The sequence below is a fragment of the Stegodyphus dumicola genome, chromosome 6 (genome assembly GCF_044657685.1).
Source record: "Stegodyphus dumicola isolate Sdum_Otavi_A_Nest chromosome 6, ASM4465768v1".
NCBI classification, from domain to species: Eukaryota; Metazoa; Arthropoda; class Arachnida; order Araneae; family Eresidae; genus Stegodyphus; species Stegodyphus dumicola.
Genome location: NC_140773.1, coordinates 80,748,415 through 80,768,164, shown reverse-complemented (window position 1 = coordinate 80,768,164; position 19,750 = coordinate 80,748,415). Strand labels below are relative to the sequence as shown.

General features: G+C 31.8%; 1 protein-coding gene across 5 annotated transcripts in view; it reads left to right on the top strand.

Moving 5' to 3' along the window:
- Window positions 1-19,750, top strand: part of LOC118181845 (uncharacterized) — a 430,621-nt gene that overhangs the window by 346,794 nt on the left and 64,077 nt on the right. For all 5 annotated transcript variants that reach the window (XM_085818578.1, XM_085818580.1, XM_085818579.1 and 2 more), the window contains one exon: window positions 8,116-8,153. In XM_085818578.1, coding sequence (XP_085674704.1) covers window positions 8,116-8,153 — 38 coding nt within the window. The remainder of the gene's footprint in view (window positions 1-8,115; window positions 8,154-19,750) is intronic.

The following is a 19,750-nucleotide window of genomic DNA, read 5'->3' as shown; positions in this document are numbered from 1 at the left end:
TGCGTAGACCTTCTACGCAGAGACTGCTTTGGAATCTATGAGAATCAATCAGTTCTCGCTTTGAGTTCTGTCAAGGGACAGTTGCTGAACTAGAATGAAAGTACGAGAAAATTTTAGAAGGGTACATGAACTCGAGTGTTGCAGTTACGTTACTCGGCTGTGGCAGCTATTGGTGATATTAAAATGCCTACAATTTTGATTGGTTATTTTGCCCAACTCCACGTGGTTTTGATCCACTACACTGTAGGGCGGAATTCAGATTTTTTGAGCTAACAATAAATAACATGTAACGCTCTAAAAATGCATTTGTAAAAATTAAAACTTTTATCGCACTTGTGTTTATTATCTATTGTCTTTTAACACTTCATCAGCTGAGCATATATTTGAGAGATTCCTAATCATATTCCTTAAATGTTTCGTTTTAATAAAATCTTCTGGTCTTCCTATACTGAGTATCATTGATTTCTTAGTAAAATAGTACACGTCTAATACTAATAACATAAATACAATAGGACTTCTCTCTTTTTAGTACTATCTAAGTAAATTGTGATTTTTAATGATAATAAATGCAACTTTGCCCTATTAAAGACTGATAAATTTAATAAAACTTTAAATATGCTTTGATCACTTTCCGTTAGGCAAATTGCCCTTTTATGCTTTCCGTAAATCTAATAAATCGAAAAGCCTAAATCCCAGAAAGAGCATTTATGTTTCCTACACATTATACTACTGCGAGGTTTTAAGTATGTAATGCTGTAATAATTCCGATGTTAGTCTGCTTTGATATACTGCGATAGAACTCCCTTTCTTTGCCAAAATCAGCTAAACATGCGAACAATACCGTAGAGTGTTAAAGATGCAGACTCTGTGATAGTATGCAAATCATTCAAAAAATAGCAACTCTGAATTCATTACTTAACATTGTTTTACAATTTCTTCTTTTTAAATTCTACACTATTTAAACTCGAAATGATATGCAGTAATCAGTTTCTCTTTTTATTTTAAGTAAATTTGAATATTAACAATAAGAATTATTTTCTAAGCCAAACTTTACATAAAATTAAATTTGATTTTGTATTATTTTTTTAACAGTAAGTGCCCTGAATGTTTTATGCCAGCCTGCGTTAAGTTTACAGACATCAATATCGTTAGAAGGTTTACAACTCAGACCTTATACTCTATAAACAATTTGGTGTGAGATATAACACCAATTATAGAGTCGTCAGGTGTCTTCAGTCCCAAAGTCTATTTAATAGCTTATCTAAGGCATATTGACATCTTGTTTATAGTTCTTATTAATAGTCGCATCTCAAGTAAAATGACACCACTATCTATATCTTCCTGAATCATCTATTTCGCACCAAGCAACGTGAGTAAACCTTTGATGTGAGGAGGAATAATTTATTTGATATTGACATTTATTGCAAGAAGAAACATATAATTTCGCTTCGATCAATGATATGATTGATCTACTTCCTCAGTGAGGGTCGTCTTCATGTATGGCGGACGGAAACATCGTTAGCAGAAGGTCATTATCTTAAAGCTTTCATGTGCATTGAATTTTATCGACCTCGAATTTATAAATAAGTTCGATGTATAATTAATATTAAGGTTTTTGAGGGAGATAATATTAGCACAGTTTAAATGGAGCGCAGAAATTTCACATTTAGCGGGTTTTCTGACATGCATATCCTTGTTGCTATTATAATTGTTCTCATCTAAAGTATTCCAATTTTAAAATGAAGGCATCATTTTAATAGCAAATAACGAAACCTAGCTTTGTGGTCAAAATATAGTGATGAAATTTCATGCCTTACGGAAATTTTTAAGGCAGTGGTCAAATACTTACTCAACATTAATTCATCAAGAATGGCCAATGCCTTGGTCTTTTAGCCATCTCATCATCAAGAACTTTGGGCAAGGAATAGATGGGTATTGGATTCGCAAAAAGAGCGAAAAAAAGTGCAAACAACCAACTTTTAAACAGGAGTTGACCTCGCACCTGTGAGTGCCTCTAGATCGTCTGGAATGCAACATAGAACTGGCATTGCACAGTAAAGAATAGAAACTTTTGCTCAAAAATGGGTTTCAACTCAATTCCGGTTTTGATCCCGTGCATGTATCCTAATAAATAAACAGTTAATCAAATTAATGTTCTATTACTCATTTTAATCCAGGAAATCATTACGGAAAATGTACTATATCCCATGCCAACCTTTCCTATGTCGTGTCGGTCTTATGCCAGTGTCGACCCTACACAATGTTGATTCACGCTTGTGACAACTTTGTGAAGATATATGATATGTTGATTCTCTTATTCATTAGTACATTGTTATTAAAATTTCTATTTTGTCCTGTCGATCGTGTGCCGGTGTCGATACTGCGCTGAGGCGATTCTACGCCATGTTAAGTGTCAATCCTACGAATGTAACCCATATCGTCCAGGACGACGCATTATGAAAGGAGGAAGCAAGTATTCTTATCAGTACTGGTATATTCTCCGGCTGCAACTGCTTCTACATAGTTAAAATAATTAGTGCTTAAATTAGTTCTGGTACTTCTCGTTGTTATATCATTATTAAAATTTGTGTTTTATTATGTGCCGATAATTAGTGTCGGTTGTATGCCGGTGTCGATCCAGCGCTGTGGTCGGTTATATACCATACCGGTCTTGTGATGGCGTGTTGGAGTATCTATCCTACGAATGTAACCCATGAACGATGCGTTATGAAAGGAGGAATAAGTTTTCTTTCAAGTGCTGGTATATCCTACCGCCGCAAGTGCTTCTTTGTAGATATAGTTACAATAAGTACTTAAATTAGTTTTGGTAATTCGCAGTTTTTAAGATAAATCGCACTGCCAATCAGAGTTTACCATCGTCCTAAAATAAATTAAGTTCAGGAACTATTGTGTTCGGCATGATTTACAGTTGTAATGCAGTAAGCCATGAAACATAATAAATGAGATTGGGTTGCTATTATTGTAAACCAAAATATGGTATCTAAGAAGCTGTAGTTTCACGTAATTATACCTATATTTAGACAGTATATAGTCTTTAAAATTGTGTCATTTCCTGAAGAATCATCTCATATAAAGGTGCGGTATAATGAAAATTTTCGAAAATATGGGACAAAGATGAATGTCTATTTAAAACTATTATTATTGTGTATTTCATGATCTGCACTTTTGAAACGATGATTTAAAATTTTTTAAAAGAAATACAATACTCAATTTTGCTTTTACCTTTTTCATTTTACTTCACTTATTTTCTTTCTTAAAACGTTATATCAGAAACAGCCCTGGCCTATGGTATATTAGTGGCGCAATACTTTGACCTCTGGAAAATTTATTAATGTAGGAGTTTTTTTCTAACCATATACAGTTACTTTTACGATTTTGTCCTTAGTTAATGTGAACAGAAAATTGTTAACCAGAAACTCTTAAAAAATATTCTATGAACTAAGCATATTTTGCTCCTCGAAGATTTATTTACTCGAAGCTCTTATTATAAATTATCTATCTAAACACTATTTTGTAAAAGAGGATTTTTAAAGACATTCATAATTCATTTATTTTTTAATATTCTATAATTTATTATTTTTCTACATTTTATTTTATATTTAAATTAATTTTTGTATTTTAACTCTTTCTAATTGCACATTATCTATTGCATTATTTACTACAATTTTATTTTTTTAATGTTTTATTCATCATTCCAGTCTACTGTAGACCTCTGACACATTTCAGTTTAAAATCTAAATCCCGGCTAAAAATTAAAGCCTCTAAAATGCCACCGTGTTTTCTACGCTTTTATCTCCCCCCCCCATATAATTTTTCGCAATATCAACGACGGAACGTTTGTTAATGATTACCTGAATTAAAACTTCATATGACATGTATTATTCAACGACTATAATAATTAGCTTAATTTCAATAAAATATTATTAGTTTATAGAAATAATTAATATATTTTTAGATTATTGAAGTTCTTCCTCAGAAAATTTGTTGTGAAATTAGACATCCTATTTTCTTGCTATTGTAACACTTAGATGTAAGAGTTAATACGCGTAAATAAATTTCTTACAGAAAGATATAGGAGTCAGAGTAAAAAGAATTCAGAAGTATATCCATGTAATTAAAAAGAAATCCTGAATTTTCTCTTGAAATATTTCAAACCATCCGATGGCACACCGACTTAGATTACATGTTATCGTGACACATGTGTCGTGAAAAAATACTAAAAGGATTAAGTGTTCTTATCAATGTTATTTTTGTCTCTTTTCTTTACTTTATCGCGTTCGACCTATAGAATGAAAGAAAGATTTAATTTTGCCTTTCTGGTGGTCTATTTCATTTGTGTTCGTCACGCATGTCTGGCAATAAAAATATCTATCTGAATGAAGCTTTACAGTAATCATGTCTATTCGTCAGAGACAGGTAATTAAGCCTGGCTTGTCAGTTCAAGAATTGTCTTCAATTCATTTTGAATCTTAAATTAAAAGGAACCGTCACAAAAATTCTATTATTAGGCATAATTTTGTGCATTTGATTTCTTAACCTTGCAGGCAAGATCTACAGTCTTAGAAGCTAGCAGAAAGATTTTCTTTTATTTATTTTAATTAAAATGTAAATATATGGGAAAAAATGACTTAATGTAAATCAAAATGTAAATGTATTTAGATTTTCGCACAAGGTTTAAAGAGCTAGAAAAAGAATATTTTTAATTAAAATGTAAATGTATGGGCATAAATATATGCTATATAAAGAAATGTCTTATGTATATTATATATTGTTATAATGTCTATTATATATTATTTCAGGCAAACTCTACCGTATTGAAATTCATACTAAAAGGCAAAGAAACGTATTTAGCATAGAAGCGAATTCGTAAATTCATAAATGAGAGGACTGTTATTCAAATCAAGATAAATAACTCTTTTTAGCCCAAATGGCCGTTAGCCCAGAAGAGATCTTAGTCTTGAAACAGCATTTTGCGTCAAATCAATTTAAATGTCCGAATCGCTTTTCAAATTGTTACGACCGAATATTATGGCCCTGGATTATATTTAAAGAAAGTAAATAATGAAGAATCTACATGAGTGTGTTTCTCGCATTGCGAAAAAACAACGGTACCTACAGTCATCAAATTTTAAATAACATAGTCTTTCACTCGAACATGGGCACCTCGAAGCCCGAATTTGGAATTTGTTTTATTGTCTATTTCATATTTTGTAAAACTTTAACTAATTTTTCAATAAAACTTTTAACAATTTCAAAACAAGCAGTAGCATCCCTGTAGAGAATAAAACATTTTTACCTGCAGCGCGCGAGAATGTACATCAGAAACTATAAATACATGTTGTTTTTAAATATTTTAGCGCAATGTGGCTTTAGCTCAAATGCTCTCGAAACGCGGATGTGTCTGTAAATAAAAATGGGCGTAATAGAGATTTGAAACCTTTCACATTTCTTTTTTTTTAATTAAAACTCTTTTTGTGTGTGTGTGTGTTGCTCATTCTTTGAATAACGCATCGATTATTGCATTGTGACCATTACGGAATCTAGCTTAATGTGCTGCTGAAACGTTCTGCAAAAGAACTACCTATATTTTCCAGTGTTCAACGCATTCAGATTCTCTATTACAAATCAAATCTTTCATATTGTTACTCGTTACTTCTATCATATTTAATAACTTTGCAGCCAAATCCTCAATGAAAGATTACGTTGATCTACTTAATCATAAATACACTCATGTCCATAAATTAAGGATAATTCGGAGTCACGCGGAATTTGAACTCTAAAATAAATATATCACCTGTAAAATCACTACACATATCTTCAAGAATCATGCAAATTTCAGGAAGTAACCAGATGACACCGATGGTACGTCACAATGACGAGAGTGTAAGAGAGTGATATATAAGGAATACAGGCAAAGAAGTAAAATTGTTTGCAGGCGCTTTATAAGCATTTCAGTGCAATAACCGAATAGTTATGACACAAAGGACGCATTTGGATGATTTTTTACGTGGTAGAATTATCGGCCGTCTGGAATGTGGGCGTACCCAACTGGAAGTATCAGACGAACTTGGAATTGCCCAGAGTGTCATCTACAGGCTTTGGCAACGATTCCAAGATGATGGTAATGTGAGTAGACATTACAGCACAGGTCGCCCCAGAGTTACAACGCCGAATGAGGACCGGTATTTGGCAGTTACTGCCAAAAGAAACAGGCGGAGCATAGCCTCAGACCTGTCTCGTCAGCTCTCTTCAGAAACTGGTACGACAATTTCAAGGCAGACCGTTTACAGACGCTTAGGGCAGATTGGTCTATATGCTCGTAGACCTGTCAGATGCGTTCCACTTACTGCAACTCACTGTCGCCTGCGGTTAGCCTGGAGTAGAAAGTATGCATTGTGGACACCGCAACAGTGGGCTTGTGTGATGTTTTCCGACGAGTCCAGGTTTAGCTTGCAGTCTGATTTTCTCCGGACTTTCATATGGAGAGCTCCAGGTACCCGTTACCAACAAGAAAGCATCATTGAACGACACCGTCACGGTGTTGCAGGAGTGCTCGTTTGGGGTGGAATTATTCTGGGTTCCAGAACTGACCTGGATGTTCAAAATTGGAACCATGACAAGCCAAATCTATCGGGACGTCATTCTGTAACAATATGTACGTTTGTTTCGGGGCGACATGGGCGCACAATTTGTGTTTATGGATGACAACGCACGTCCTCACCGTGCAAACGTCGTAAGCGAATGCCTTCAATCATAGGATATCACCCGTATGGACTGGCCAGCATTCTCACCGGACTTGAATCCAGTAGAGCACGTGTGGGACATGCATGACCGACGAGTTGCAGCCCGTCAACCTCCTCCTACATGTCTACCAGAACTTCGGAGAGCATTGCTTTTTGAGTGGTGTAATATCCCCCAAGATCAGATCGATAATTTGATACTCAGCATGCCTAGGCGTTGTACGGACTGTATTGCATTGTCTGGGAGACATACAATGTATTAACAATCATACCAATCATGTAATATTGGTTTCTTGTAAATAGGGTTTTTTTTTTTTTTTTTTTTTTTTTTGTAATTTGCTCCAGGGAGAAAAAATCGCTCACTGCATAGATTTTCCTTAAATTTGTTGAATAATTTACAGCAGTTCTCTGAAAATGAGAATTTTTAATCGTCAGATTTTTTTATCAATATTAACTCTAAATTTTATTATTAATGCTCCGAAAAGATGCTGATATTTTTCGCCACTGCAAATGAAGATCAGATGCTGTTATTATTCGACGAGACCTCAGACCTTTCTCTTCCATATTATAAAAGTACACGTCTCATCGGCAAAACGAAGTAATCATTTTAAAAAGACATTTTATGCATTTCTGAATAATATTTTGAAGCAAAAATTATTTCACACCATTAGGATAATAAACAGTACGTTTCAAATAACATATGATAATCGATGACGAATTTTTTATTTATTTTTATGTGAACTATCGTCAAAAATAAAATCTTATGTTAATGATGAATTTTTGTTTGTAGATTTCCATCTTCTCTACCTATTTATTTTTATAATTTTATTCAAATAACAATCTTCGTTTTCAAATGTTAATGCAATTGTTTCAAATGTTAAAATTTTTAATATTTATACCATTTTACATAATATTTCTGAAGTGTGTCGGATAATGGTGAAAAACAACCAAAGAATAAAAAAAAGAGTGCTAGGCGGTTAATTATTTTTCACTTAAAATTCTAATTAATAAATTTCTGACATGTAGCAAATATGTTAGTAACTATATTCAAAATGTATGCGTTACGTGATTGTGAATAATATATTATGAGAAAATATTAAGGTTATTTCTTAGTTCTTCACAAAAGAAAAAGGAAATTGTAAATTTTTGCTGTACTAAAAATATCTTTAAATAGTTTTCGACATAGTGTTTATAATTTAAATGCTATACTAATGTTTTAATTAATCAGTTTTATCAATGAAAATAGAACTTTTGGAAATATTTCAAAATCCAGACTGTTATAATAATGAATTCAGCACACAGAAATGCTTAAGAAGCTTTTAATATCATTTCATAGTCATTTTTCTCTTTTCAGGTGTTTCTCCAATTTCATCTCCTCCAAAGCCACTGAAGGTAAGATTGTGATTATGAATTTATTTTATGCTATTTTTGGCCATTTGTTTATAAGTGTAATAACTACAATTAAATTATGCGTGTTTTACGTACGCAGTGTTTCCATAGGGTATTCAAAAATTAAAATCCACTCGATTATTTTAAGTTAAAGGAATTACATTCAATGCCGTTCTACAATATACATCATTTCAACAAAATCCCTTAATCCTTCTTAACACATTTTTAACTGTTTACTAAATCATTTTAGTGTTATTTTATACCACAAACGTAATAAGAACTCACGACAGAAATCTGTTGCTAGGTCATAGAGCCATCTTAGAATCGCTATTTGTGCTTATCCATGATTACCAGTTTTTTGTTCATTTAGATTATCAGTTCCTGTAGAATTTGTTTCTAAGACTGTCATTCTGCAACTGCTGAGAATCACTTTATCAACCTGCAACACAATTTTTTCTGTGACTGACATTGTCGGCTTGCTTTAATGATCAGCATCAATCACGTCTGTACTATTAGAACTGCTCTCAGCATTTGGCTATGACTCGACTATACTACTATTTTGCTCTTCCTGCATAATTTCGCAGATATCGATACAGTTAGGACGTTTTGCATTAAAAAAATGCTTTATTCTTCATATTTCAATTTTACAGTGAATTCCCAAATAACTCTCTACTTTATTTCGTACTAGAATGAACTGCTTACCCCTACTCCAACGAAATTGTTTTGGTAAAAAGGCATGAATGTTAACTTTTTCGTCCATGTAGTATTGTGTTTTCTTTGTTCTGTTAGGTAATTCATAGCAACATTTATAAACTGCTTTATATAACCCATCTCTGTAATTAATCGAATTTTATCAAAGTTCGCAAGTATACTTCTAAACTAAGTTTTAATAGTTATGCACTTCGAAGCAGAAATCCCGGTGTTTAGGACTGGTAAAACAGTTAGGCAATATGAAAAACTTATCGTTAATGAGATGTTTTCTTCTTTAAAGCTTTTTAGCAATTCATGCCTGCAAAGATTAATCGACAAAGTAGATATTTTAAATTTATTTAAACTTTGACTTAAATTTATTTAAACTTATTTTCGTAAAATCAACGAATTTTATACTGATAAGAAATCCAATTATATTACCAAAATCTATTATCGATACTATGGAAAAATAATCTTCAGTTATATTGTTTGCAATAAAACGTTCCGAAATGTTAATTTTTACAAAAATTAATATTTTGTAATGTAAGATTCTGTACTGTGTACTTTTAAGTTACAGTTGAACGGGAAGAATCTTAAAAACTAGTAAGCGAGTTCGTGGGATAGAAAACAAGAAGTAAAAAGGGTGAGATAACCTTTTATTATTCCAATAAGGTGTAACGGAACTCCGTCTTGGAATTGTACAATAAAGCCGACACTGGGGATTGAACTTAAGAGACTAAGAACTAAACTAAACTAATCTTAACTAAAAAGATATAGCGGAAGCTATCAAACTTCTAACAGAGTTGGCCCTTTAACGCTAATTACTGCGAAGCTATCAACGACCTAAAGTACGACCGAGCGTAATAATAGCAAAAGAGAGAGTAGCCTAAAACGGCGGACGCGTGCTAGCCAGAATAACTAAGACAGTAGAACTTCGAGGTTAAATACTACTCCTTAAATTTGCATTCAAACGTGATTCTAAAAAAAAAAGTTCTGGTCGGAAGTTGTAAATTGAAATTAAGAAGCGATAGGAAAGGACTTTAACTCAAAGTTTAACTGTGTTAGATAAATAAAAATAATCCTTACAGTAAAAGAAAATTAATATCTTCCAATAAAACAAAGCTTAAAGTTAACATTTAGATACCATATTAACAGTAAATAGTTTTCATTGGGTTGGCATTTCATTGTATGATTCTATATATAAAATATTTAGCAGTATCATGATGGTTTAACCATTTTTCAGACATATTTCTAAACTATCGTAGGTAAGTTTCTTAGCGTTGCATGTAAGCTAATGTTTAAAACTTAATCGTCACCCCCCAGTAGTCAATTGGTACTAGTGGTGCCTGTCATCAAAGGTCACCAGTACCTTGAACTCTTAACAGTTCGATTGGTTTGGTTTATTCGATTACAGCAAAACACACTAGGGCTATCTGCCTTAACGAAGGGGTACCTTCGTGGAGGACTTTCTAAAGGAACTGTCTCGTATACACGTTACGCATGGGGAGAACCACGAAAACGTCCATGCAGCCAACCCGTTCGCATGGAATCTAACCAAGGACGGAAATACCAGTGTTGAGCGACTTAAACTCGGTTTCTGGTTGGCTTTCTTTGTAGTTCGACCCGGGCCCATATCATGATGAACGGATTGGTTAATTTTCTGGTTTCTCCGTATGTGTAATATGCACAGAAGCCGGTTTCATTAAAAAAATCTTCCAAGGCATTCTTATTCTGAAGCAGATAATCTTCTGCGTTTTCTCTTTCTTAAACAAACTAAGGAACGAACCATCCTCGCCTTTTACATTCATTCCACAGCAGATTCAAGTGCATTTAACATTGAATGTAATGTAACATAATGTTAAGATACGTTATCTGTTACTGTAACGCACTGTGTATCTGTTTTGAAAAAAATGCATTTGTTGACATCTTTCTTGAAAAAATGATCTGGTAATCACATTACACATAGAGGAAATATAGAAACTTCCATGCTTAAATCACAAGTATCCAACCCCAAAGATTAATTATTAATTCAAGATTGTACTCATTTGTCCGCTACTTTAACAGAGATTGACTGCTCAGTTAATATTACGTTTACAAACTATCAGTCTGAGAATGAATCTCTTTCATATTAGTAAACTAAAAACTGTCGTTAGATTAAGGGTATTAATGTTTATGTTAGAAAAATATTTAGAATTTCCAAACAGTTTTAATATTATATTTGTATTTTGGTTTAGTTTTATAATGTTAATATATCACAATATTGCTATGTTAGAAAAATATTTAGAATTTCAAAACAGTTTTAATATTATATTTGTATTTTGGTTTAGTTTTATAATGTGAATATGTCACAATAATGCTGCTAATTTGTAAAAGATAAAGTTCTGAAATATAATCTTTATTCTTACACATAGTCAAGTAAATTTAAAGTTATCATTCGTTCAGCATTTTTCTTATTATTGGCAGACGTTTTAATTACCTGGACATTTTTATGCAATTAGTTTCTTTTTTTAATGTAGATAATTTTTTTACATGAGCAGTTATCTTAATGTAGAATTTTGAAGAGATAAATAGCATGCTGTCGTACAATAATGCTAATAATACGTTCTGGCGTAAAATTTTGGGTTTATAAAATTTTACGAAAACAAAAGTGTTGAATAATAACACTTGTGAGTTAAGAAAAAGGATATTTGAAGAAAAGAGCTTTGTCATTTTCCAGCTTTCTACGTAGTTCGTTCTGTGGCTGAATATATTTAGGTATGTTTTAAGACTTCTGCATGTTTTCGTAGAAGCTTACTAAATGTTGTCAAAACTTCTTAAACATAGGATCTTATTTTGGGGAGTAAAACCAGTCCGAAAAATGCCAAATATGGCAAACAGAGAAAGGATTAGAAAAAGTCACATTTTTCTTTGCAATATAATTGTACTTCTCAAAGAGCAAATAAAAATAATATTTTCTGACTTAACACGATGACTTCTTTTCAGAAGTGGAGTCGATTGCATGGAATCTCCTGATTTCCCTTTTAATTAAAATTCCATACAAATTGTCCACGGTTCATAAAAAAATTCATCAACAGGTCTTTATCGGAAGTTCTTAAACGCAAAGTTATTTTAATCATGCAAGTGACTGTTAATTAATCGTCGTGTTAGAAGTGAAATACCAGTTTTTGTCACTAGTAGTATTTGTTTAAAATGTTCGGGCACTTTCTTCTTGCTTTCCGATTTTCAGCTTTTGAATCAGTGTTAAAATAGGTAAATTAAAATAGAAACCTAAGTAAAGATAAAATTTCGTGATCAGATATTTTAAAGTAAATATATATATGTTACAATATATACACTGATATATGTTAATAATCAATATAAATAGTTACTATTTCTCAAAAATACACTGGATTAGGTTGGAAACTTTCGGCGAAAACTTTCGTGAATGCGTTGTGTATAGTGATATTTCTTAAAACATTGGAGTACGTTACTTTCATACACATAATCTAAATGATATGTATTAAATACGTTTTTGTTGAATACATCGTAATGCAAGAAAATGACGGAATTTTAATTAAGTTTTCTTTAGCATGGGCCGGCAGAATAGCCGCGTGTTTAAAGCTGCAAATCGATGGGAATTTATCTTGAGTTCCGTTTAGTTGAATTGGATCAACTTTCTCCAAATGCCGGATCCTACTTTAATATGTAAGTTTAGTATTCATTGAGTTTTGCTTTCTTGCCCCAGTGCTTTGCCCACAAAAACAAAACGCGAGTTTGCAGACCTTACAACTAACCTTACAAATCTTTAGTTACAAGTTAAAAGTAACATGAAACTCTATTATAATTTTTCCAATAGCAGACGTCGAGATTTAGTAATTTAATGACTTCATAGATGAGACATGATACTAAAATTTATCGCTTATTAATTTATTTTTTGACTTCTATTTTAAAGTTATCTGCGGCGCTCAAAGACATGATTATTACGGAAGCAGGCACAAGAATGTTTTTACGATACTAGTCTAGACTAAATCGGGAAAAACATTGCTCCACAAAAAAAAGTTTAAGAGACCCTAAATTGGATATTTGTAAGAGCTGTCTGTAGTTGTAACATGTTTAAAGGTAATAAGTTTCTTAGAAACTCCTTCATTAAAGTGTCCCATAGTAATCTAACCCCAGGATCACAAAGCTGTGGTCTAAGGGTCCTTACTTGAAGAGGTATATAAATTCTCCTGTAATTCCTTACAATCCTGTTATTCATGTAAAAGAGGAAAACAGGCATTGGTGATTTCCTGAGAGACTGCTACCTATAAATTCTCAGACAGGCGTAATTAAACATCAGGTAGTCCTTGTATACTTTGCAATAATCTAATAATCCAGTCTTGTACATAAACGCGAAACAGTTATTTATTTATTCAGATATACGTTGCTTATAATTAAATAATATCTGACATTATATCTACGAGATTTATTTTTATTAAAATAAAAATACATCTATCTAGCTATACCTCTGAAGTAGTTTTAAGTAATATTTTTGAAAAATAGTTTGTTACTTGGATCTGCATATCACTAAAATACTCCATATATAAAGTATTTTTGTCAGAAATATTGGTTTTTATTTAAGACAGCTCTTTCAAATTATATATTATAAATTTCTCCCTAAACTTCTTAACATTTTAAGAAATGCTAATAAAATGTTGCCTTTTATTTTTCCTTTGAACAATACTTTCGGTTTTATTATCGTTTTACCTGTTAAGACCGTGTTTCTCTCTCTTGGTTTCTACTTTTCTCCAGAAACAATTCCTATCTCTCAAACAGAAAACTTATACAGAAAAATCAATACATAAAGCAAATACCTAGTAAAAAAAATCACCCGAACGAACACAAATGCAGTGATTAACTGCCAGTTATTTCGCTAAGTGCCTTAGTCTTTGTTTGCAATTGTTAAAAAGCTGCTTTCCTTAGGCCCTCATTGGATTTCTAATTCCAAACTGTTAATGGGAATGTGTGTTTAGGATCCTTGAAGCCTCGGAATAATTGATTGGTGTATCTAAAAGAATGATATAATGGATAAAAGCGGATTGTATAATATGAGAGAAGGGATTTAAGTTAAGCTCCTTGTTATTGCGTGTACAAAACTGAGCTTTCTGTATATAAAAGAATGATATAATGAATAAAAGAGGATTTTATAATATAAGGGAAGGGATTTAAGTTAACCTCCTTGTTATTGCATATACAAAAGTGATCATTCTGACTACAGGTGTAACAAATGTATTATTTTCCTAAAATACGATTAAAGCTTGACATCATGAACTCCGAACAGGCAAGAAAACAATCCTTAAAAATTAAAGGAACTAATGTTGAATATATTTAAAGGAAATTAATGCTTTTATAAACAATAAAATCGAATATCCTAAAATTTTGTTTAAATAAATCCGTTTTTAGTCAGTAGTTTTAATACATTTTTAATGATAATTTTTTAAAGATTTTCAAGGTACTTTTTAAGGCAATTAATATCATAAGGAAAATACTTAAATAAAATATTTGCTCAGATAGTGCAAAAATTTTAATATTTCTTATGGCATCTTGATACTTTATATACATTTAAATTTCCAGAATACTTAAAATGCTTCTAAACATATATTTCTACAGTATTTTAATGTTTCTAATTAGTTATAAAATTCCTTATATTGATTCTATATTACTTGCCAAAGCTAATTTTACATTGTTTTCCGTTTTTTCTTTCGTCAGTTTCTAAAACGTGATCGTGAATATTTTCAGGTAGGGCTTTTATACATATGTTAAGTGAAATGCACTTTTCTTTCGAAATGTAACGGATACTTGACTATTTTTAAAAACTAAGTATCCCAACCTATGCAAACTGAAAGTGAATTCAAAATTTTGATGTAACAAGTAAAGTTACGTACGTTTTACTAAACTTCATTTCATTAAAATATTAAAATAGTACTTCACGACTAGTGCACTTACCTTGGATTCATTTCGGAAAAAATACCATTATTAATTTAAGAGAGGAAATGCTTGAACTGGAACTAATCTTCTTGAATATAAGCAACAAAAAGACATCCAACAACTTATTTCCATTCGTATTTGCATTTACCGCATGAATAAGCTACTTTTGAAATAGCTTTGTTAATCAACGAATATGGGGGAAACTTGTGGTAAAAAAAAAGGTCTTACAAAGCAAACAGCGTTAACTGCATCAGTTAACATCTCATAATAATATTTCACAGCTCATGTTAATAAGAATCTGATATTACTGGTAGTACAACTGATTGTGACAAAGCAAAAGAGCATTACCTGCTTTGGACTGATGCCGTCATAGAACACTTTTGGAAAGGAACTAGTTGGTAGTGATGTTACATACAGGACAACTACATAAACCCTGGCAGACAACACGCTTCCAGTAAATGTATCCTAAATATCCGAAGAAATTTGAATTTCGTTTCAAATTATTTTAAATAAACTTAAGAACACTTTTGTTAATTATATTAAAAATGCATTATATTATTATGGGTGTCCGCCGATAACATCGCGGCAAAAACATCGCGGACGAAAACGTCGCGGAGAAAACAACGCAAGGCGAAAACGTCGTGCTACAAAACATCGTGGGCGAAAACATCGCAAAGAGAAAACATCGCAGTTCTAAAACATCGCGGTACAAAATATCGCCGTCGAAAATAAAGCGGTTCAAAAACTTCGCAGTTTAAAAACATCGTCGTCGAAAATATCGTGGCAAAAAATAAAGTATCTACAAATCATCGCATGACGATAACATCGCAGACATACTTTTTTCAGGTTTTAATAATTGTAAATGGATATTCCCATAATGATTTGTGAGCGCAAGATGTTAAGAAGGAGAATTTTTACTTTCACATTTTTTTATTAACTAATAAATTTTTGCTGAAAAAGTAAGAAGGAAACTTAAGCATAGAAAATTAAATGCAACTTATAGATTATAGTTTTCATGAAAAATTACCAGTAAAAACTTTATAAAAAACGATTTATTAATGGCCTTTGTTAGTTAACTATGTCGGTTTAAAATTCTATTAAGTGCTACAAGTTGCATTAATTTTCTATGCTTAAGTTTCCTTTTTATTTTCTCAGCAAAAAATTTATTGATTAATAAAAAATATGAAAGTAAAAATTATCCTTCTTTCCATCTTGCGCTCACAAATCATTACGGGAATATCCATTTACAATTATTAAAACCTGAAAAAAGTATGTCTGCGATGTTATCGTCATGCGATGATTTGTAGATACTTTATTTTTTACCACGATATTTTCAACGACGATGTTTTTAAACTGCGAAGTTTTTGAACCGCTTTATTTTCGACGTCGATGTTTTGTACCACGATGTTTTAGAACTGCGATGTTTTCTCCCACGATGTTTTGTAGTACGACGTTTTCTCCTTGCGTTGTTTTCTCCGCGACGTTTTCGTCTGCGATGTTTTTGCCGCGATGTTTTCGGCTGTAACCTTATTATGTTATGCAATTTATATTTTGCTGCATTCATTTAGAAGATTTCTGAAAAAGAAACGCATGAACGGGTTATAAGTTACTAAAATTAAATGCAAAGTATACATTGCAATATAAAAGTAAGAAAAGTAAAATTGATAAACCATTTTTTTTTTATCCAGATAGACAAATGCAAGCTTATAATCCAAAAAAAAATATCTTATAATGTGTAATATAATAAAAACCTTGGCCAGGAAAGACATGAAATTGACAGTTTTAGAAAATTACTTAAGCAGAAATTCAATTATGTTGAACCAATTTTAATGTCGCATCTAAAAGTAAGTATTTAATTAAATTATTCGCAGTGCTTTTTTTGCCGTGGTAATATTTGGTTTCCCTTTTTTAACAAAACTTTCTCAATTAAAATTACAGTTCTTTAATTAACTTTCTTAAAATAATAAATTTCCTTCCAGAGAAATAAAATGTATCATGAAATAAATATTTCCTGAAGTCGCTCGGGTATTTTTCGTCTGACCTCAGAAATACGTATTTAATGGCAAAACATTTCTTTCCATTTAATGGCTAAACGCATGATAAGCTTTGAAAGTAATTAACCATCCATCTTTCCTAAAATTAATACAGTGTTAGATTATCCACAAATGTGTTATTGTTCCTTGTTTCATAGATTGAATTAAAATTATTTATTCAATATTTTATCAGTTGCTTCGAAAACGATATACTTCTATCCAATAAGCTGTTCGTAGCCATTCTCCAATTTTTTCCTCCATCATTGTTCAATATCCTAATGAACTGAGCCTGAATATCACTGTAGACATCGAAACATTGCTATTGCTTTTAAACTACTGCAAGGTTTGATCATTCTGCAAACTGTAGTACTGATATTGAAGAGTCATTAGGTTTGAAGCAGGAGACGTGAAAAATTGGCAATGCTCTTGCCGGGACTCGAATCCGGACCTCTCGAATAAGTGCCCAGTGTGCTGCCGTTACACTACGAAGGCACGTGGAAAGGAGGGAGACAATACCTTGTAATATATTTATTGCATTCTCATATCTCATTTTAAAGCAACTTTCAATATCAATGATTTTTTATATTCCAAACATTTCTAAAACGTATTTTCACAATTTAAAACTCGTAGTAGAGTACTTTTCCCTTAATTTTATTCCATCTCGTGCAATTCTCGATTTTTGTCATGATTTTTCTTTAATGTTCTTTTATAGAAACCAGAGCATTTAAATGAAAAAATATAAGGAATATTATTTCTTGTGGCAAAATAAAAGACCGAAGTGAAAATAAAATGATGTTGATGTATTTAATTATGGCAAAGCACACGAGGGCTATCTGCCTAAAGGGAGGGATGCCTTTCGTGGAGGACTTTCTAAGGGAAACTGGCTCGTATACACGTTACACATGGGGAAAACCACGAAAACGCCCATGCAGCCAGCCCGTTCGCGGGATTCGAACCTCAGACCGAACTACCAGTGTTCAGCGTCTTTACCGCTCGGCCGCTGGTGGGCCGTGAAAATAAAAACTAAAGCTAAACATAATTAACAGAAGTTCAAGTTTTATATTTCATTTCATTTATAAGATTTAGGTTAAATATATAAACCAATATTTATTTACAAGTGCATTGCATCATAATTAGTAATGGCTAAAAGCGAAAATAATTATGAATTATATTTATTATCATTAATATTCTTAAATATTTTAAAAAAGGATTCTGGATTAATGAAATATTTTACCCTTTGCATATATATTTCACAGTTTTGTTATAATGACGCAAGAAATGTCATAGAATTTTCATCTACTGGAAAAGCAGAGCAAAACATGATCTTGAAGCTAAAACGATTCATTGAAAAACTAAGCAAGCTTTTGAAATAGTAAAGACTGTAAAGGTGTAGAATCGCGTCCCGTCCATAACGTTAGGTGAAGAAATTAAAGTACCACAACTTCTTCCAGAAAATTACGATTAGCTAATACTTCTTATTAAATCTTAACTTTAGAGGATGCAGGCTAACCGTTGACAGTTATTTTGATAGAGCTTCGTGCAGCCATTGATCTTGCTGCATATCACTAGATGGTACTTCGTTCCTGAAAACAGCATTATTTTGCATAGGTTTGAATTATTTGTTTTAAAAGAAAAAATGTAAGGTTATTTTTAGGAAGCAAAATTGCATCAAACTGGAGTTTGTGTAATTTGCATTAGAATGTACTATTTTATTATTTAAATTTTATTAAACCAAAAGGGACTATTATTCTCCAAATGGGATTTTGTGTCGATTCACTCACTGACTATAAACGGAATATCGCTTTTCAAATTGTTCTTACCAAATATTATCCTTCTTGTATTATTTTTAAAGAAATTTAAATAATGACGAATCTGCATGTATGTATATACAGCCATCAAACTTTGAATAACGTAGTCCTCTACCTAAACATGTGTACCTGGAAATCCGAATTTTAAATTGCGAATTTGTTTTATCATTTATTTCCTATTTTGTAAATCTTTAATAAACTTTTCATTAGCAAACTGAACGATTTGAAAGTGAGCAGTGACTACACTGTGCGAAATAAAACATTTTTATCTCCAGTGTGCGAGACTGTTTTTATTCGAAAAAAATGTAAAGTTTTTATCCTCCAATTTTAATTAACAAATTCGGCTGTATGAAAGGAATGTGTTGCTGCGCGCGGGAAAAAATACTTTTATCTTGCGAGCGTGTTCCCATTCAATAAAACTTAAGATAGTATATTTTCAAATTTAATTTGGAAAGTTAATGAGTAATAAACTGAGCGATATAAAAATCAATAAATACTATGTATTTATGTATAAAATAACCATGCTTGAAAATGTTTGATTTCAAGAGACTTCATAGTCATTTCAACAAAACTCAGTTTATGGCTCAAATAAGAAGCTTAAAGGAAACACCTTGTTATCTAATAAATTACTTTGTTCTTTTAAAACTCTAATGCTTTTCCTTTCGTGAAAAACGTTTAAATTTTCTTAAATGAAATAACTTTTAAAGCATAAATTCTTCGAAACTTTGTACATGATTTTATGTTAACTATCACTGTCAAAGTGACGTAATATGATTCATTTTGCAAAACACAACTTTCGGCTTTAATTACATGGATAAGTAATAGGTAATTAGAAAACAAAGAAATAAAAATTTAAACTTAAAATTTAAAACTTTAAACTGCTAGAAGTCGTGGGAGCTCGTTCACGTCCTTAAGTATTCTCTGACGTATCCTTACACTATATAATTAATTTGTGTTTGTTATGAGTACCAATTTCTTAGATTTATGCGCGTCACGTTTCTAAGATAAGCAAACATTTTAGTAAACTTCATGAATATTGCTTTTCATTAATCATTCATTTGTGTAATTAACGTCATTAATTTAATTTGTTTTTCACGTGAAAGCTGAGTTATGAGGATTATCT